Source organism: Gymnogyps californianus, chromosome 20, assembly GCF_018139145.2.
Source record: "Gymnogyps californianus isolate 813 chromosome 20, ASM1813914v2, whole genome shotgun sequence".
In the NCBI taxonomy this organism is placed as follows: Eukaryota; Metazoa; Chordata; class Aves; order Accipitriformes; family Cathartidae; genus Gymnogyps; species Gymnogyps californianus.
In genome coordinates, this window is record NC_059490.1 from 11,077,188 (window position 1) to 11,097,779 (window position 20,592).

General features: G+C 45.4%; 1 protein-coding gene across 1 annotated transcript; it reads right to left on the reverse strand.

Annotated features, from left to right (window-relative positions):
* Positions 1-831: 831 nt before the first annotated feature.
* On the reverse strand, positions 832-19,042 carry HEATR6 (HEAT repeat containing 6). Its single transcript, XM_050909066.1, is given in 21 exon segments — positions 832-2,189; positions 2,658-2,862; positions 3,304-3,400; positions 4,099-4,144; positions 4,147-4,222; positions 5,130-5,252; positions 6,437-6,571; positions 7,602-7,688; positions 8,271-8,393; positions 9,314-9,672; positions 9,891-9,990; positions 10,545-10,751; positions 11,061-11,238; positions 11,635-11,927; positions 13,075-13,212; positions 13,637-13,738; positions 14,001-14,115; positions 15,819-15,934; positions 16,936-17,076; positions 17,487-17,594; positions 18,845-19,042. Coding segments are annotated over 21 exon segments (3,498 nt in total). The 3' UTR covers positions 832-1,638.
* Between the last annotated feature and the right edge of the window lie 1,550 nt (positions 19,043-20,592).

Consider the following 20,592-nt stretch of genomic DNA (forward strand, 5'->3'; position numbering starts at 1 on the left):
TGACCACGTGTTGGATACCGAGTCCCACAGCTGCCTCACCACCAGTATTTCAACTGGTACAGTCTGTAGGCGGCTCTAGAGATGTCAGCAAACCTGGGCAAGAAATCCCGGCACAGTTGTGTGTTCAATGGTAACGGGACAGATTTCTTCTGGAGGCAGAATGCAGCTGTAAAACGCAGGCTTGTTTCAGATGGTGGAAACTCAAAGATGGGTACAGGTACAAGAAAGAAAAGGAGCAAGCGTCAGCTTAAGTGCAAATCTGTAACTTGAAGCATAGCCAGGGGTGCTCCTGAGCCAGGATGGGGCCCGTGCCCCACTACGGACCAGCAAGGGTGGTGCTGGGGCCCAGGAGCGGTGCTCAGCTCTGCCGCTCTCTTCCTCAGCCTCCATCCCAGGCAGCTGCTCAGCTTTTCAAAGCACTCAGACAGGCCCGACCGTACGCCAGACGTTGGCAGAGCCGCTCCTGCCGCAGGCTGTTACAGCGGGAGAAGTCACTCTCGGCAGGGAACTGGCCCCATACATCCAGGGAAAAAGATTCCATTACTCTGAAGGGGTTTCGGATACTCACGCTACTTGAGCCCCACTGAAACCAGCGGTGAGGATGGAAAAAACAAAGCAGACAAATTTTGTATCCCAAAGAGCTTTTACAACAGCCAGGGCTTGCCCTGAGCTCTGTTCAAACATCCACCCAGAGGTTAGGACAGCAGGCACTTAATTCTCAAAGTGCCCCACAGACAGGCTCATTCCTGGAGGCACTGATTTGTCCCCAGCAACATCAGAGAGCTCAGTCCTCCACCGGCTATCAGCGCAGTAAGCACACAGCAAACAGAGTAAGTAACATCATCATGAAGGAATGGGAAGGGGACCGAACTTCGGAAATAGAAACAAACCCACGCGCGGTTTAGAACATCACTGCACCTCCCGCAGAAAGGCGACAGAGCCCCAGGGGTAGCACTGCTTGAAGAGTCAAAATTCCAGCCTCGGAGGACCTACTTTGAATTTTCTGGCTTACGCAGCACAGTACAATCCACCTGGAAACAAGGAATTTCGAGTTTTGGGAAGACAGGAAGAGCGAAGGCAGCAGGGAGGCGCAGGCCAGGTGTACGACACCAGGAACGCAGACAGGTAAAGGCAAAGTGTGTTTGCTCTAAGCTATTATTCAAATATTGGCATATTTCGGTTTATTGCGGGAACACAGGAGTGACAACATTTGCAGCGCTCAGAAAAACAAAATTCTTCCAGACCCCTCCTTTACAAACATGATTTTGAATACAGCAGCAATAGTAACAAAATGCTTTTAGATAAGCTGAGAGAACAGGCTGTTTTTATAAAACGTACAAAGAAGGAAAAGGCATTTGTTTTCCAAGTGGTAACGCTGTAACAGTTAAGTGTACAAACAAAACCAAGCGAGGACAACTTAAGAGTTCACTAAACACAAAAATAAAAAAAAAAAGAAAATTAAGTTCTATAGATCTTTTCAGCAGGCATTATGAATGATTTTAAGTTTTAAATAAATTTTTTAATACCAGCAACAGGAAACTTTTCTTCTGGATGCCCTGTGTGAGCGAAAGCAGTGTGTTTCTTCTCTGTGCCCAGGCAGAAGGGTAAGTTATTGGTCACTGAAATAGGTGTTTCTTTCTAAGCCTCTGTTAGCTCAGTGGCATTGGCATGGTTTGTCAAGACATCTTCCAGATAAACAGATACTCTTACCCTAGCTTTGCCCTCCAGCTGTTTCTCTATCCCACCGAGATGTTCGATAGCTCCTTTTAATACTCTCTCCCTCTCGCACAAGTCCGTGTGCGTTCCTGCTTCGTTTTCTTCAACTCCAGATTTCAGATATTGCAAGACATAGGGTTTGATTGCATCCCCGTTTTCTCTTATGGTTTCCCAAATGACTGGCAGGTCTGTGCTCTTTGCCAGACTCAACAAATGAAGCAGAGCCTGGCAGACCTGCGTCCTGAGGCTGGCACTGTACTTGAATTCCAGAAAGTCCTCGGTATCTTCACTCTTCTGCAAGGCAACCACCAAGGCACTCCAGATTTGGCAGAACTGCTCAGTGGAGCCGTAGCATTCCCTCTTGCTAGGGATGGAGAGGGCCATGGCCGATTTGATTCGGACTTTAAAATTCTTGCAGGACTTCACTACTGAGGAAAGTGCACTATAGGCTTGCGTGGTCCAAGGAGCCTCTCCTAAAAAAAAAAACAAAACAAAACCAACCCCAGACCCAAAAAAACCCTTTTCAATCAGTCAAAATATACAAAACTGTAAATGTATCTCCTAAATATTTAATGGGCTTATACTTACTGTATTTATTCCAGTCTAAATGAGAGAATCGGGGGTTATGAAATGAAGAATTAGTTTAAAAAGTTGATTTCCTGAAGTTTTGCAAGAGGAAAAGTGACATTTTGCATCTATTCACAGCTATAATCCCATCCTCACGCTCTTTTCTAACATGATATCCAACTGAATAGTTATGCCTGTATTAGCATTCACAGGATCTGAGCCTATTTCACTGGCAAGAGTTCTGGGAAAGCTGACAGCAAGATGGAGCTCAGTTTGCTTTCTCCCCTCTTCCCCAACACATTTGTAACAGAGACCTTCTTATCAAAACCACAACCTGCTGTGCAAATCCAAAGCCAGCGGGACAAGTTACTCACCGAGTGGCAAGGCAGGGTTCTTAAATACATTCCCCAGCGCGTAACAAGCATTCCAGCGCACTTTCATAGTGGCCTCACTTTGAACAGTAGAAATAAGGGCCTGAAGAGATTCCTCGATGGCTTCCCTAAACCTGGGGTTTGCTATGTGATACGGCTGAAGGAAATGAAGCACATTCCCAAGGGCCCGGACTGCGTTACTCTTTACCTGGAATACACATACACACACAAAAAAAAACGATTCTGGCTTTCAGCTACAGGCAAAGCTTTTGTCAAGCCTGCTACAAAATCATGCTCAGAGCCAACAAGGAGCCCATCTGGAATCAGACTGGTGTCTTATCAGATGGTAACTTCCTAAATGCCACCAAAAAGATCATTCTCTGCAAATGGTCACTCTGAAAAAAACCCAAAACCACCCCCCAAAAAACCCGCTGCACTGTGGAAAAGCGCCATCAAATGCCCTGCAGGTCAAACAACACGGGAAACCTCCAAACGCCAGCCCTAAAGAGAGGATGCTGAGCTGCAGCGCCCCATCCGCTGGGGCAAAACGCCCCAAAGTAACTGGTGCCTTTTTTCCTTTTTTTTTTAAATAAAAATGCAAGAGTTAACTACACTATGATAACTCCACCCTCCTTCCCCTCAGTCGTACCTTGTCTCTGTCCTTGGATGCTTCAGTCGCAGACCGTAACATTTTCAACAGCAGGAGATCAGAAAATTCCTCTTGAAAACTTTGTCCCATCGTTTCCCTAGCAGAAGAATCACACTGTGAAAGGCCAGCTCAGATGATCCATCCCCAGAGATGTGATACAATCCTTTAGAAAGGCGTATGAACAACCTTCACTCTTTAGAAGGCTAATATGTAAGGCAGACCTTACTACATGTGACCACTATGTTTATTAATTTAAAACCAAACTATCAATGCAAGAAAGCTGGTTAGCAATGCATTAAGTCTGTAATAAAAAACAGAGGGCAATGAATTGCTCAGAGGCAATTCTGTAGCAGGAATATATGATAACTATTTCTCCTGTTAAAAATGTAACGGTAGGTTAGACTTCCTTCAGTCTTTGGCTTGAGGAAGTGTTAAATATTTATTAATTTTACTTCTGTGTTAGGTTGAAAGTAAAGTAACCAGGGAACATGCAATTACACAAAGCAACATACAAGAAATAGAAAACTGAAAAGTAAACTTGGAATATACCCCAGAACTAATGATTAGAAAGACCTAAGCCCAAGCAGTTTAGTAGAACTCAACCCCAGATGGCTATGGGATACTTATAATACAGTGCCATACACTGGTAGGCGCACAAGCTGAAGAGTGGTTAAAAAGAAGCATCCAAGCCAAATTTTGGCTTTTTTGATACTAAGTAGATCCGTACCCTCTGTCTGACGCTACGGGAATACAGGCAGAGAGAGGAGTTCTGCAGGCCAAGGCGCGCTTACGTACATGTTGATGATCAGAGTGTCCGTAAGATTGCCCAGGGACCAAGCGCTTTGGCACGGACGTTCGGAGACTTGTCATGGAGGGAATTCAGAATAGCGTTTGCTGTGTCTGCCACAAACATCACATCCTATAAATGTAAAAACTGCTGCAAAGTTAGAGAGTTTTTAAAACTCAGGTGATTTCCTTAGTAACATACACATTCTGGCCTTTCTAGGGAAGACGATACCTGCACAGAGACCAGCTCTAGTCATATACTCTTCTTTTTTAGGCAACAACTTTTCACATGTTTATGGTGCTCTCTGTACAGCTTTGTTTGATCTGTAATTAACAGTCTAAGCCTGCATGCTGACCAAGTTCCCCACTCTCTTGGGTAGCTGTTGCTGAAAGGTTTCAATGTATTATTTAATTTCATTGGTGTTTTAGTTACTTTGGATTTCAACATAATTACCTGGCCTGCCAATCTTATACTCGTCAAATCCCACTCTTAAAGTAATTGCTTCTCCAAACTCCCTGTTGAGCTCCCTGTCTAATCTTCTCTTCTATGGCACATTACATTGCATTTTCATTCCGTTGCCTATGGTAAAGGATTTTCTTTCAAAATATTTTGGAATCAAATCTCAACGTCAGCTACTGCATCATTTTTTTATTACAATCACTCATTTAAGGCCACGTTGCAAAAACTACAGTCCCTTCTTCCCAGCTCTACCTCATCTATTGCAGCTCCTTTGTGCCAACTTAGCCTTTCCCACTTCTGTCCCTGAGAGCTCGGGGAAGATCCTGACCCCCCTCCTTTTGCTCTCACTTACAAGGCACTCTGGCTTCTCCTTCATTTCACTTAAAACTGCACTGGTTCTGTTCACCACACAGAAGGCAAGAGCAGGTCTGGAGACAGTAAGGAAAAGCTATATACACACTACAGACCAAAAGCAAGAAGGAAGGCCAATTCATTCCAAAAGAACTCATGTCCCACATCTTATGGTTCATCAAACCCATTATAAAATGGCTTGAAATAAGAAAAACGGGCCAGTTCTGACCTGCCGAAGGCAAGAGAAGAGGATGTAAACTCCAAGCGCACGTGCAGCAGCAGCTTTTACCAGCGGGTTCTCACTGTGGTTCAGGCCAAGAAGCAGAGTGACGCACAGTATCTGCTGGTCATTCTGCAACGATAAGCAGTCATGGCAATAGAGAGAAACTGAAAAGATCTCTGTCCCACAAAGACAGACAACTGACAAATACTCTGAATGATCCTAATATGTGGAATCTATAGAAGCTACCATTCGGAGCGCACTCTTTTCAGTAAATTGACTGGCATTTCAGGATGCCACACAGGAAACGGGAATGCTTCCAGCAAACATGATCTTGTTGCTGTTAGATTAAGACCACAAAGGAAACCAAAATATTAACTATCATCCAAACGCAGAAGGCATGGCCCATCAGAGGTAAAACAGACTGGATCGGTTGCTTTTTCCTGTCTTACTTCACTCTTTCCCCTTCATTAACAAGGACAGCCAGGCAGATTAAGTTCATCCTGGACAGATTGTCAGTTTACCAACCCATGACAAAGATCTTTGTTTCATCAGAGCAAAGGGTCAGAGTGGGCACTGACTTGACCCCACACGGCCACAGGGACAAGAGAGTGTATGGGATCAAAGTACAGGGTGAAGAAGTACATGCTGTACTCGGAGAAACCAGACGGAGAATTCCAGAGATACTGCTGTACTAGCAATTCTTGGGCAAATGAGATCTGGCAGAGTACTCCCCATCAAGAAGGGCACAGTGACACAAAAGGAGCTGCACAATGCAGCGGTGATACACTGCCAAGGCTTTCATGTTTAAAAGCATATTTCATGTTGCAAAAGGAGAGTAAGGCCAACACATTTGTTTGCTTCTGCCAGGGCGATCACCGCAGTTTGGTGTTTTAAAAGCCAGCGAAAAGAAAAAAAAACCATGCATGCAAATTGGTGAACAACGTCAGTCCATGGCTGTTAGCTCAGCTGTCTCTTCAAAGACTTAACCAGCAAAATACCAGCCCTTCACCCCTCCCTCATGCAAAGAAATTCTTGCTCTCCATCTCCTGTGCATCATCGCCAAGGCTGAGTATTCATGGCAGGGCCAAACAGCTTCTGTGACCCACAGTTTAATTGTTTTGACAGACTAATTACTCCCAGCATTGCCTGTTCCAGTCTTCAGTAGTCACAACTTGTTCAGAATGTAAAAAAAAAAATTCTGGAAGATTTCTCTACCCTCTCCTTATAAGTTTTAAAAGGCTTTACTGTAATCTGGTAGACAAGAATAAAGCCTCAATAGGTAAAAATGCCATGCTTAAGGAGTGCTCTCTTACCTGCAGACTGCTGAAAGCTTCTGGCAAGATAGAGGACAGGGCATCACAGGCACTTGTCTGAAGAGTCGCATGTGGAGAGTTCTGAAGAGTGCCAGGTAAAGGGCCATTTAACATCATAGTCCAGAAAGTTACAACCTACAGAAGAAGCAGCCAGGTTTACCTATTTAAACTCAGCAATTATGCCTAAGTTCTATAGCACTTTGTCTTTTCCTATGATCATCTTTAAGACATACTTACAGCAGATAGCATAATCACACATGAAAGTGATTACCACTCTTTGAAAGCCTAAAATACTTAGCATTCAGAAACATTTTAAAGACATTTTAGTACTGCTATCGAGTACTTATTCACTGAGTTCTGTTTGTTTCCTTCTTAAGGCCACATACACTCAGATTAGATTGCATTAGGTAGAATAACAATTCCATTCTTGAATCCACACGGCTAGGTATTTTCATTTGCCTGACAATTTACATTCATATCAAGTAACAGGAACCCAGTGCTACTGGACACCTTTCCTATCTTGTAGGGTCACTGGTGACCAGCTCAAAACTTAGCATACGCCAAAGAAATTTTTAAACTTGCCTTCTGTTCACAGAAGCAAGACTTAAACAGGCCTACGTTCCTACTAGAATGCCAGTTCCTCAGCTTCCGCAAACTTATCCAACAAACAGCCTCAAACAATGGATTTTTCTGGAATCACATATATTATGGTTCCGGCCACTCTCTCTGCACTTGTGAGCAGCCAGAACATGTAGGCTGGCTCTTGTAACAATGCAAATTCACCAAAACTCTAAAAGTGTATGTCTAGGTTTTATGCAGCAGTAATGACGCATGCAAAATCAGTGCTGTTCTTCCAGCTTCCTGGCTTACAGCAGGCAGGAAGAGGAGGGATGAGGAAAGGCACAGAGGCAGTGTTAACATCATGTAGAAGAAAAAAAAAACAAAAAACCCAAACAACGCACCTGCCTACAGATAAAAACAAATGCCAAAATAATGCAGGAAGTCTACAAAAATTGTATGTATCAGCACCTTTAAAGCCGCAGGGTACTGAGCCCTTTCTGCTTTCCTGCAATTGATTTATCTCTATCCATGCCAGTGACTTTGCAGCGAGCTCAAGAAAGGAAGCTCAGTGAAGTGGAATCTCAGAGGGAGCCCACACACTTACCACGCTGACAGGCACTCTCTGATCAGGGGCAACGGCTGAATCGGGCTTGTACTGCTGTAGTACACCTGTGCCCAGCTCCTCCAGAAGCTGCAAGGAAACAAAAAGCAACTAGGTCTTTATCAGGGATGACTCGTGTACCATGGAACTATAGTAACCTTTACCTAGGGCTATACTTACTTACCCAGGGAACAAAAATAAAAGATTCAGTATTGTTTTGGACTCTATTCTGTCCCTGCTAGTGAAGAAACTGGAGGAAAAGCCTTTCTTAGATAAAGTCTCCAGCTAGAACAGCATAACAAATTGCCGCGCAAAGAGGAAATCTCTCTGAGCTTTCCTTTGGGTGACAGACTACAGTTCCTGCACCAGCTGATGCTAAATCAGAGAACGGCCAGTGTTACAGTCCTTGCATTTCCCAAGCTTCCTGGTGGCTCAGCAGAGCAACAGAATTCTGCTGAGAATTCAAGACTGGAAGCAGAAGGTGCATTTCTGAAAGTGTCAGGGTACTGCACTTCCCAAAGAGCTACAGCAGGCACCAGCTCTTTACGGTGTTCTACATCACACACACATAGATGCTCTGAATATTCATCGCTACTCATCTGTATTTGCAAAGCACACTAATAGATAAAATTGACCTGGTAAAACAACGTTGATGTTTCGTCATGCTCTTACTTTGGCTCCATGAAGCTGAATGGATGGATCCATTTCTTCCATGCATCTGCAAGCCACTTCTCCAAGTTCTAGGAAATAGCTCTGAGCCATAGAGAAATAACCTTTTACAAGAAGAGCCAGCACCTAAACACAAACAAAAGAAATTCCATTCAGCGTTTTTTCCTGCTATTAAACCAAAATACCCCAAATACACACAGAGAGGATGTTAACGGGCTAATCAACACTGGGACCATATACTAAACTCTGATGTAACAGATACACCTTGCAGCACAACTTCTAGAATACTACAGCTAATTAAAAACCTCCCTATTCCATTATCCTGTTCAAAAAAGGGCCACAAAAGCACTATCAGGTAGCAAGACAATGAATTATTTACTGTAAGTGAGGTCTCCTGTAGCTAAAAAACTAAGCAAGAGTGCCTGTAAGAGCAACACTCTCCTGTAATACTGCTGCTGCATTCTGTGAAGCTGGATTTAACAAATATTCATTGTTCCAGAAAAAGAGTAAGACTCTTCGGGATGCACATTACAAAATCTTACTATTTTCTGTGGTTACATGAAGAAAAACAAGGCCAAGTCTCAACATTTACAGGTACTCCTTTAGTCATACCAGCATCACTCCGTAGTTCCTTGCAGACTGTTCTTTGACTGCAAGGTTCTTCCCCACTGTCTTCTAGCAAAACTTTAACTTAGATTCTGTATGGAGGAGTTTGCATGGGGAAGTCTCACAGCCTTCACCAGATGCCAGCACACACAACCAAATAATATTTAAAAATAACAAAGGTAACAAAAATCACAGGCAGATGAACTTGCTGCAGCAGGTTTACTGTGGGACAGTTATGCTATGGCCACAGGCACAGAATCAAAATGTTACTGCTCTTTCAGTCACAGCAGCTCAGACATGCTGCACTAGCAAATGGTTTAGGCCAAATCTCACTGAAAGAGCTAGGAGCAAAGTCAAGCCACGACTGAGGCTTGACTGACATGAGGTAATTTGATATTGTACCAAGCTGTTCATTTCACAAGCTAGCTGTTCATCCCCACCTGTAAGGATTCCAGTCGAAGGGGACATGGTTCATAAACGCTGGAAAACGATGGAAAGTTAGCATCGCTGTCAGAACAGGAATCCTCTCTGGGCAGAACGATGATGGAAACGCAGAGACGGAGAAGCCAGCATGGTTCTGAAGATGTACATCCTGCTGGATTATCTGGAGGCTCCCCTTCTGAGCGGAGTGCTTTTCTCCACTGCTCAGAAGAATTAAAACGGTGAGGGGTTGCGCTACCACTATTATTTAGCCCTGAAGAATTGGGCTGTTGCAAGAGTAACTGCACCTCTGGTAAAGGTGCTTGGACAGATACTATAGCCCCTAATAACGTGAGACTAGAAACTCGAACATTAACATCTGCAAGAAAGAAAAGGGCGGGGGAAGAAAAAGCCAGTCCATTAGCATCTTCCTTCAGCAGACAAGACAGATCATAACATAAAATTCGACAGCAATACATACGTTTATGTATTTACGAAGCACGGGGCGAGGGGAAAGTCCCCAACTATTTTGTAATAACCAATGCTGAATTAAGATATAACATATACAAAGAGGCTCCAGCCAAAGAGAATGCAAACCTTTATGACAAATGTATGGCTTTATCTGGTTCCACACTCTTGTCAGCAACCCAGGTTTTAAACGGCTGTATGGTACATTTGAAACCAAATTTGCAAGGCACTGAAACACACAAAAGAACATACATGGAGCGGTGGTTACAATGTCAGCCTGCCTCCAACAGATTTGTTTTTACATTTGCAATTTAGGTCATTCAGACAGCTAATTATCTGAGGGCACCTGAAAACAAATGCCCCAAATTATCTACTGTTTGAAAAGTGGTAACAAACTTGGCTCCTAAGAACAAGTATTTAACTACTGTGACTGACACAAAGACCAAGGAATTTCAGTAGCCCATGGAAAGCTTTTTTTGCCAATTTGGATTCCAGTTTTAAAGCCAACGTGAGTCTTCAGAATAATTTCATGGGTTCATTTAGCTCCAAAAAGACTACATGAAAGAAATGCAGGAACACGAGAATTGTGCTGAAGAGAAAAGAAACCCTAGGACTCTGTAGGAAGACTTAGTCATTGAAGCCTTGTGAGACAACAGTCTATTTCCCCCCACCACCTTAGTCCTCAACAGCTACAATAACTTCTGTGCAATCTTGCTTCAAGACTTAATCTAGAGACCAATATCATCTCTTGGGCAGGATTTGAAACACTTACAGTACAGTTACCTTGACTATTTGTGTCAGTGTTTGAGAAGAGGATTCTGCCACCAGGGCTAGCAGCAGGCAGCGGTGCAGCTCCCGGATGCTAGAAGCAATAGTTACGGAGAAGGGAGTAAAAGCTCTCTTGTGATCATTAGTGTCTTCGGCAACAGAAAGAAACTGCTTAGAACCTTCCAGGATGGCTGAGAGAACTTGGAGAGCACAGGCACGGGTCTGAAATGATAAAACATTTCTGTTACCCACTTTTAACACTGCCTTCGAGCTGATGGAGAATTTTAAAATTTCTGAAAGTCTCTTTCTCCAGCAAGACAAAATTCAACTCCAACTATCTTTTCTCATAACTTTAAGCAGTATACAACCAATCCTTTGTTTCCTTAACCAATACATCCTCTTTTATTTCTTGCGGTATGGTGACCAAGCAACACAGATACAAGCCAAAGTACTTACTGAAGGCCAGAGAAAACAACTCTTAAGATTAATATGGGAAAAATACAATGCTTTTTCTACTCAGAACTGCCTCACCTTTGGAGAAGGGTCCTTTAAAGCAATAGTCATCAAGGACACTGACTGGGGGCTGCCAATCCCAGGTGCATCAGGAACAAATGCTGACCAGTAGCCATAAAGAACTCTTTTTTCTATTGATTTTATAGCGGAGAGGAAACAGGCTAGAGCCCCTTGACGAACATTGGCTTGATAAGATCTTAAAAACAAACAAAAAGATTAATGAAATAGCAGCAGTGAAAAGTAATGGACTTAAACTTTTTCACTTACGTTAGTGGCTAGCTGTGAGAAGAAATTTTTTAGACCAAGAACAGGAGGAGAAAGAACAAATTTACTTTCAAACCAATACAAATGGCTGCCTTCCAATTTTCTTGTATCACCACATAAATCAAAAGGGAAAGTGATTTCCTCAACAGTTTTGATTGAGAACAAAGTGCTAGGATCCTGTGGAAGTTTAAGAGTCTGCACACATGTAAAATTTGTGCCAGATCTACAGGAACAAAAGGCATGCTTTAACATGATACATGAGCTTAGATTGTTATGAACAACAGCACACTCTGCTACCATGCTTTATGTTTACATGAACAACCATCACCTCATTTTGCTCTGTATTCCACCTTCAGCATCAGAATATTCCGACTCACTGCTGCTGATTCTTTTCCAACTAGTATAATGTGAAGACAAGTGATCCTTTCCAGCAGGCACGAATGCAACATCTGATGCACGAGTCCGAGGATCCGAACAAGGACTGTTCTGCACATCCCCCAAGCGTAATTTCAGCATGTCTGCTCCAAGGACTGATTCATTTCCTGCATCACCCAAATCTTCTCTTCCTTCTTCCCCAGGCTCTCCCTTCTTTTGTTTCCCTTTGGACTTTTTTCTTCGGTTCTGTTTTAAGACAAAAAAGTAGATTTTTTTTTTTTTTTAATCTTTTGAAATAATATCTAGAAAGATGTGCAAACATTTTCTAGTTGTAAATCTAAGGGAAAAAGATCTTATCTGAAAACAAAACTAATTGCCAATCCAGAATAAAAGCAGAGAGTTTAATATAATAAATCATGCCTTCTGTATAGTACATCAACATCAAATTACACAAGTTTCTAAATGAGTTTTTAGATGAGATTTAGTTTAACCAAGAGTCATCACAGCTATTTAGCATCTTCTGATGCAACAATACTGCACATAAGTGCAATTATATGTATGTGCAATACAGTACATACAGAAACAATCATTCTTTAGTATCTGAGAGTTTGCAAACTGCTTATTAGTAGCAACAATAACATCAGTGTAGTAATACCTTAGTGTAAATAAGCAGTTTATATCTGAATAGCCTCAAAAATTAAGCTTTGGCCTATTCATCAGTAAAGCAAAAGATTTCCAAGAAAACTTTTAGTTAAAAATCATATTTCACACGAAAGTGATTAAAGAAGAGGAACAATAAATACTCCTGTAGTTCTTTTAGATTTACAGTAGGTATTTAACATCTAAAAAGAAACAAGTCAACATGACTATACAACTTTATTTTCTCTAATGTCTTTCAGATAATCGGTAATCCAAAGTGTTTACAGGGTTAAAAAATAACCTGCAGAAGGATTAAGCAGAACAGATGGGGGAGGGGGGAGGAAATCAACGTCTAGATGAACTTGACTTCCCTAAGAAAGAGTCAAACAATTGCACAAGTGTTAGGAGAGAAAATGTAACTTATAAAATAAAAAGCTTTGGCTAGTCTGCACACACCAGTCCCATGTCTGCAGGCCAAGAATTCTTGGCTATAGATGAATAACTGATGCACACAGCTTAACTCAGGAAAACCAATCTCTGCAGAGCCGTTTGTTCTTGTCATCTGAGTTTACAAAGCAATTTTACTCAGTGCAGAGATTTATAATCAATACCTTTAAAGCAAAGAACGTGAAATGTATCACATGCTCAGAACACAAAGAGCCTGTTAGCCACTAATATCACGTCAGGTAACACACAACCGCAACAAACACGCACACAATGAGCACGCAGTAGAATCAGTATAATTTCAGCTTACCCCTGTCTGCTTAAAGGCGGCCGGTTCTGATTGTTCCTGTTTGACGGGCGACCTTTTATCATACTGAGGCAATGGAGCCGGGTACAGGGCTGCAGGCATTTCTATGCTCAGTCCTGGCAGTCCGTGAAACATACATTTCTACAACAGTAACAAAAACATTAGCATTCTTTCCCTGTTTGATGCACAAAGGTTTACTGTGTATTTACTCAGGTGTTCATCAATTGTCAGCTGGGCTTGTGATCCTTCCCCCAGGTCTTGCCTCTCCCCATGCTACGTAACAGCTATCCAACATCTGAAATTCAACTATATCTAGAAAGATTTTAAGTAGGTCTAAAAAAAATGAGCCTCCCATCTTTCTCTCACATTCTTTGTGGGAAGTGCAGTTAAGATGCTGTGAGAGAAACTCAATGTCTTTTTCTTTATATCTCACACTACATTTCCCCCCAAGCTCAGGTTTCTCCGCTCCCTCTTTCTTGTCTTCTACTGTTTCCCACTTAACAAGCATCTGGAACATGCACCTTCCAGTGTCTGCCTCCTTCTCACAGTGAATTTAAGTATTTACCTTTAATACTGCAAGAAGAGATCCGATTTGGTCAGTTTGCATCAGTTTCATCTTCCCCCCATTGAGAAGCGACTGAATACCTTTCAGTGCACTTTGCAGTAACTGAAAACCGAAACACAGAATCACTTACTTTTCCTTCCCAAAACACGGAAGGTTCACCTCTTTCAAGTGACCTTCTAGGCAATCATGGTTTTTCTCAACATAATTACCGGGACAGTTACTTGTGGTTATTAAAAAAAAAAATTAGACTATTTAAGCAAAATCTCAGTTGACAATATTCCAAATTTCATATATTCCAAATTGCAATATCCCAGCAGCACAATCTCCTAATTAGAGTATTCTAGAAAATTAGACTGACACTTACCATGCAAAAAGTGATGTCGTCTACATCAGAGGTTTTTGAAGACTGCAGAACACTTAGAAAAGTTTGAAAACAGACACTTCTGTACGACTCATCCAAGTATGGCTGTCCAGGCACACTAAAATTAAAGCAGGAAGAGACAAATGGTTGGTTTACAGTCTGTCCCACAGCTTTTTATAAAGTTACACAAGCTCAGATCCAAGCCCTCTGCTAGCCTGAAGAGCACAGCCCCAGATGGATGGTTCTTTGACAGGGATCAGCTCTACCACTACAAAGAACAAAAGGAAACCTTCTGCACAAAGAGCTAGTACAATCATAGCGTGCCCTACACCTCCTCTGCTTCTGTGGCCACCTTCTCAATTACAATGACTCTCCAAGCGTAGCTTAACAAGCTGTCATGCTTATAAATGCTTTTTAGGCAAAATTTGGCATTGAAAAGGGCCTAGAATGACTTTTGCCATTTCCCTAGTTTCCATGAAGTCTGGGCAACCTTAATGTGCTGAAACATTTTAATATCCACTTGACTTACTACATGAATAGAGAAGGCAACTGCATCACTTCATCTTTGCTACCTTGAGTACCATTTAGTAAGAGCTGGCCATTGTTGCAGTGGATTTAGAGTCATTAAACAAATTCTTTTGTAATGGATTCCTAAGCACCTGGTTCCAACATATTTAATTACTTCAAGCCATCAACGCATGTTTGATAATACTCACAGGACAACTCTAATATTGCAAGTGATTTTCCTGAAATTAGAGAATAGTTGAGGTTGGAAGGGACCTCTGGAGATCATCTAGTCCAACCCTCTTGCTTGAAGTAGGGTCAACCAGAGCAGGCTGCCCAGGACTGCGTCCAGTTGGGTTTTGAATATCTCCAAGGATGGAGACTCCACGGCCTCTCTGGGCAACTGGTTCCAGTGTTCGATAATCCTTACTTCTTTTTTTTCTTTCTTTCTTTCTTACGTTTAATCGGAATTTCCTGTATTTCAGTTTGTGCCCATTGCCTCTTGTCCTTTCACTGGGCACCACTGAGAACAGACTGGCTCTGTCTTTTTCATTCCCTGCCATCAGGTATTTATACACATCGGTAAGATTCTTGCTGAGCCTTCTCTTCTCCGGGCTAAACAATCCCAACTCTCCACATAGAAAAACCATCATGACCCAAACTGCCAGATGTTGCTTTTATTTACATTAAGTAGTTCTTCAGACTTCATCTATAAGTGCTGAAATTCCAAGCTTTTGTGTGTGTTTGTTTTTTTGTTTGGTTTTTTTGTTTTTTTTTTTTAATAAAAACAAAGCCATCTGTTCAGGGAAACTATTAACCAAAAAACTCTTTACAGCAAGTCCAAATATCTATTGCTTTTATTAATTGCTTGCTTGCCCACAGAGTCTGGTTAGTCAAAATTCTTCCTGTACAGCAGTTAATGAAGATTTGATGTTGCTGTGGCATCAGCTTATTTACATGTGGAATGGAAAAATGGATGAATTGCAAAAGAATAACTGACAAGCACTATAAAAACTTGTAGCTGACCATTTCTTATGCAAAATTAACCCAAAGAATCACTGCAGGGACCAGACAGCACAACATTTTTTCTTTTCTTCCCTAAACTGATCTCTGTAACATTATTTCTGGAAGACGGAGAGTTTATGGTTTTATCCACAGTATCTTGGAGCACTAAAGTTCTACATTTCAAATTCATGCATGTACACCTTACTGGTCCTGAATTTGCTGTTCCTAGCACAGAGCAGATGAGCTGTCTGTGCTGCCAGATGTACAGCTTCTAAAGCACCCACTCCACCATCTGAAAAGGCTTGTACGCACCTGAGACACAGATTTGCCATGCTGCGTACTGCTGCCCTCCTGAGTTCCACGTCTGGCTGAGCAGAATCACTGAACTGCACCAAGAGCCCAGTCTTGCCCAGCAAATCCGAGAGATACTAAAACAAACCACCAAAAGTCATTAGGGGTCAGTGCTCTTCCCTCAGCCTCCTGGTTCTTCTGTTTGGTAGCTAAACACATCTACGCTACAAAAAAAGATTTGTCAGCTACAGTTTCAGATTCCATAGACAGATTATGTTTATAAAAAATGACATGAAAATATTAATTTCCAAAGTTCTCTTATTTTGTATTCAAAATTGAGCATGAGCATAGTTCAGACTGAGTCCCAGTTTATGCTTTCTTCCCAGACATAAAGCTAAGTTAGTAACAACTGCTGTACCAAACCGCTGCGGTTATATAGGCTACAAACCCACGCAAGCTGGCAGCTCCAAAACTGCTAGCATCACCACCCCGCGCTTCAGCCCAACAGCAGAAACTGCTCTGCAAGCTGCCAAGAGCTGGTGACAGCAGGACAATTCAACACAACAAACACTATCAGTCACACTGCAGCAACAAGGAGCTTCGTACAAACCTCAGGATTGATACCTGATAGTCTCCAGTTTGAAATGGCTTTGAGCCCTCCGCACACTAAAGACCTGATCTGGTTACAGGATAAATTTCAGGATCCTCAATGGAGCCTGCTGAGTAACGTGCAATTTGAAGCTCCCCGCGTTCTTCCTGCCTGATACACAGGCATACCAGGGTGGTTAGCCTGCAGACTAAGTCTGGTGCCCTTCTTTAATAGCGTGCCTTTGGCTCAAGCCAGGTAATAGGTGGTCCCTACAGCTGCAGCCTGCAGGTATAGAGGTATTCAGCATGGGAAGAATCCTGTTATCTCTTGATTATTAGTATACACACCTATCACACCTGAAATTCAACTTTTCCATAAATATCAGTCACTATTTAAACGGCATCTAATCTTAGCACGAAACGTAAGGCAATTTGAGAACGTGATACTTTTTTATTCTTTCTTTTGGGGGAAAAAAAAATAAAAGAAAGTAGAAACAGCAAAAGGGTGCAAATATTTTTGTGGTTACTTTCTCTTAGCTTGTAAACTCACTTTCTGGCATTTAGGTCCATTATTGTAAACAAGAGTTGCTAAGGCTTGCAGAATTTCAACATGTGTCCAAGAGCTGCACTGCTTAAGAGCAGAGATGCAGTAGGAGAGAAGAAAATTCAAGTTCTGTTCATCAACCATCACCTGTTGTAACAGAAAAGGACTGCGGTCAAGAAAATATCATCATGTACCACTGGAGTCAATATACGCAGATATATTGGTTACAGACTCGGGTCATCTGGCTCTTAAAATTACACACAACCACAGAATCAGAATTAAGAACTGGATAAATCCACACAAGTGTCCTATAGCCAAGAGTGTTTCTGATGGTACATCCTTTCTGACTGAGAGCTGTTTTTACATGAGGAACCATGCTAGAGCCACAGATCAGAACCTCACCTAAGAATAAATAAGCAATACAGTGAAAATCCGAGAAACTCTGCATGAAGGTCGGCTCCATAGCCCCGTAAAAAGACAGAAGGCTTCCCTGGCTTAGTGGGGGACCAGAGGGCCAGCACACAGGGAAAGGAGGGACAAGGCCAAACTTTTCGTACCTGAAATCTGTTAAGTAAGTGATGGATAAGCTGACAAACTTTGCTGACAAGATGTTCCTGATCAAGATGAACCAGCTGACAGGCTTGGACAAGCAGAGCACAAACATCCTGGAAAAGAAAGCCTCAGTTTATTATTTAGAGACTACAAAGCTAAGGTGGAAACCACATCAGCAAAGACTTTGATCACACAACCAGATCTGCGTGGGGATACCACTAACATCAACATACACAGACAACGTAATGAAACAAATGAAACTCCAGCTAGTGAGCTTCCCCTCAGCTATCTACAGACCTTCATCCCGACGCAGGGATATGCCGACATGGATTCAAATTGCAGGAGTGCTGCTCAAACAATACCACTCAAACACTGGAGCAAAAGCAAAGCCAATAATAACGGCAAAAGAAAAATACAAATTTAGATCAAGGACAGAAGGGGGGAAAAATGAGCACTGTCCAAAAAAATCAATTAATTCCAAAATGCAAAGTAAGTCTACTCTGGAAATAAAATGAAGAAAAAGCGGTAAGTCGGCACTGTTTACAGTGTAATAATGAAGTACAGCATGTTCCCGATGAAGCAGTACCAATATTGCAAAACTACAGCATTCAGCTTTGAAGGGCTTACTTTAAGACTTGAAAATTTTTAATTGTTTGAATAGTAGACTGTGAAAATTGCCGAGTCCCCGTGCCTACAGTCCCACCCACTGCCCACTCACCGGCGTCACCCACCATCTCCACCAGCACTCATGCCCTCCTGCCGCTGGGCCACGTGTGCCGACCCGGCCGGGTTTCGGCACACGGCAGCAGAGCTCACAAGTACCCAAAGAGGTGGGGAAGGGACCCAGGGGCGGGCGAAGGCAGGAGAGAACGTGGTCGTGGGGAGGAGAGCGGAAGACTTGCAGGAAAACCTGCGGCCTGCAGCGAGCCGGCCCGTGGGGAGCCCCAGGGGTGTACGTGCAGGGCTGCTACCTGGAGGCACCGGGCGAGATGGCTGCGAGTGCCTCCACGCGAGCCTGCGCACACCCGTGGGGTGCACAGCCGGGAAAGCACTTGCACGGCCACCCCGGTGCGCACACCCACCCTTAAGGGCAGGCACACGCGTGTCCCCGACACGAGCACCCATGCAGGTGGGCGAGAGCCCCGCGTAAGCGTGCGCTCTCGTGACGTGTACACTCCCCTGACGTGTACACTCCCGTGACGTGCACGCCCGCGTGCGAGCGCCTTCTCCGCACCCCCCCCGCCCCGAGCGTGTTCACATCCCCGTGCGTGTGCGCGCAAGTGTGGGCGGCGGGAGCTCCGGCGCCGCCCGGCCCCCCGGCCCCGGCCCATCGGCCCCGCTCCCCGCCCGGGCCCCGCGGTACCTGGGAGCTGGGCCCGGCCGCCGGCGCCGGCCCGCAGCTCTCCGAGATGAGCTGGTCGAAGAGCAGGTGGAGCTCGGTGCGGCGGCCGCCGTCGGGCCGCTCCGCGCCAGGCTGAGGCCGCAGGGCACCCAGCCGCGCCAGGTAACGGCGGAAAGAACCGCCCGGCTCCGGCTCCTCCGGCCCCGCCACCGCCGCCATCTTCCGCCTTCCCGGCAGCGGCGCTATGGCAACGGGGAGCACTTCCGGGGCGGGGGGGCGGCTACGGCGGCCGGGCGGGCCACGGCGGCCGGGCGGGGCCCGCGTCCGCCGGGCGGGGCGGGGGACCGGCTGAGGGACGGGGACGCGGGGTGCGGGCCTGGCCGGGGGTCGGGGCGGCGGGTAAAGCCCCGCTGCGGGGGCGTGGGGCGAGCAGGCAGCCCGGCCGAAGAGCCCCCGCACTGCACCCCGGGGCCTGCGTTTGCCCCACGGGCCCGTTTTTCACCTCGAAGGAGCCAGGCAATAAGCGAGGGGGAGCCCCGGGGGTCGGCGGCAGGCCCGGCACGGCCGCTGGAGTCAGGGCAGGGGCGCAGCCTGCCCCGGCCTCGCGGGTTTGAAGGGAGCGGCACTCTGCACGGCCGAGGGGCTGCAGGCCTGGGCGTACGTCCGGCAGGCACGGGGCCTGCAGCCGTGCCACGCTCGCAGCCGTGCCACGCTCGCAGCCATGTCACTGTTGCAGCCATGCCACGCTCGCAGCCGTGCCACCCTCACAGCCGTGCCACGCTCGCAGCCATATCACTGTCGCAGCCATGCCACTCTTGCAGCCGTGCCACGCTCGCAGCCGTGCCACGCTCGCAGCCATGTCACTGTTGCAGCCATGCCACGCTCGCAGCCGTGCCACCCTCACAGCCGTGCCACGCTCGCAGCCATGCCACGCTCGCAGCCATGCCACGCTCGCAGCCATGTCACCGTTGCAGCCGTGCCACCCTCGCAGCCGTGCCACGCTCGCAGCCGTGCTACGCTCGCAGCCATGTCACTGTTGCAGCCATGCCACGCTTGCAGCTGTGCCACCCCCACAGCCGTGCCACGCTCGCAGCCATGCCATGCTCGCAGCCATGCCATGCTTGCAGCTGTGCCACGCTCGCAGCAGTGCCACGCTCGCAGCTGTGCGACGCTCACACGGCGCTTAGCCTGGGAAGGAAGGAGAATTCGTGACTGCAGGGCAGCGGGAGAAGCACGAATGTCTGCCCCGGGCAGTGGCCACAGCTCCAGGTCTCACTGCTGGCCGGACCCGAGGCCAGGCCCCGGGTGGTTCTGGGCACATCCCGGGGCGGGAGCGGTGCCGGTAGCTGGGAGGGCCGCGGTAGGTGGCACTGCCCGTCCACGTTTGTGACCACGACGCCCAGAACGATCCCGGCTGCAGCCTGATGATCGCTGGCTGGGGCAGAAGCGCTGAGGCCTGGCCTTGCTGCGCAGCCATGCGCCGTGCCTCCCGGGGGAGCGGTTTGGGGGGTCCGTGCAGATTTCAACCACCAAGACACTCCGTGTTTCTTTAAAAGCAACAGTAAGGGATCGACGTAACCTGAAATAAGACTGCAGGGCTGCTGAACTGCAACAGGTTGCTCCTGTCCCACCCCCACTGCCCTGTCCCAGATCTGTCTGTACCTGGTTTAGGCACAGACATGGGACATCATAACAGATTTCAGCACTGGGGATGCAAGGGACTGGCGGTTGGGAAGAGAAACCTGCTCGCCTTAAGGACATTACTCCAG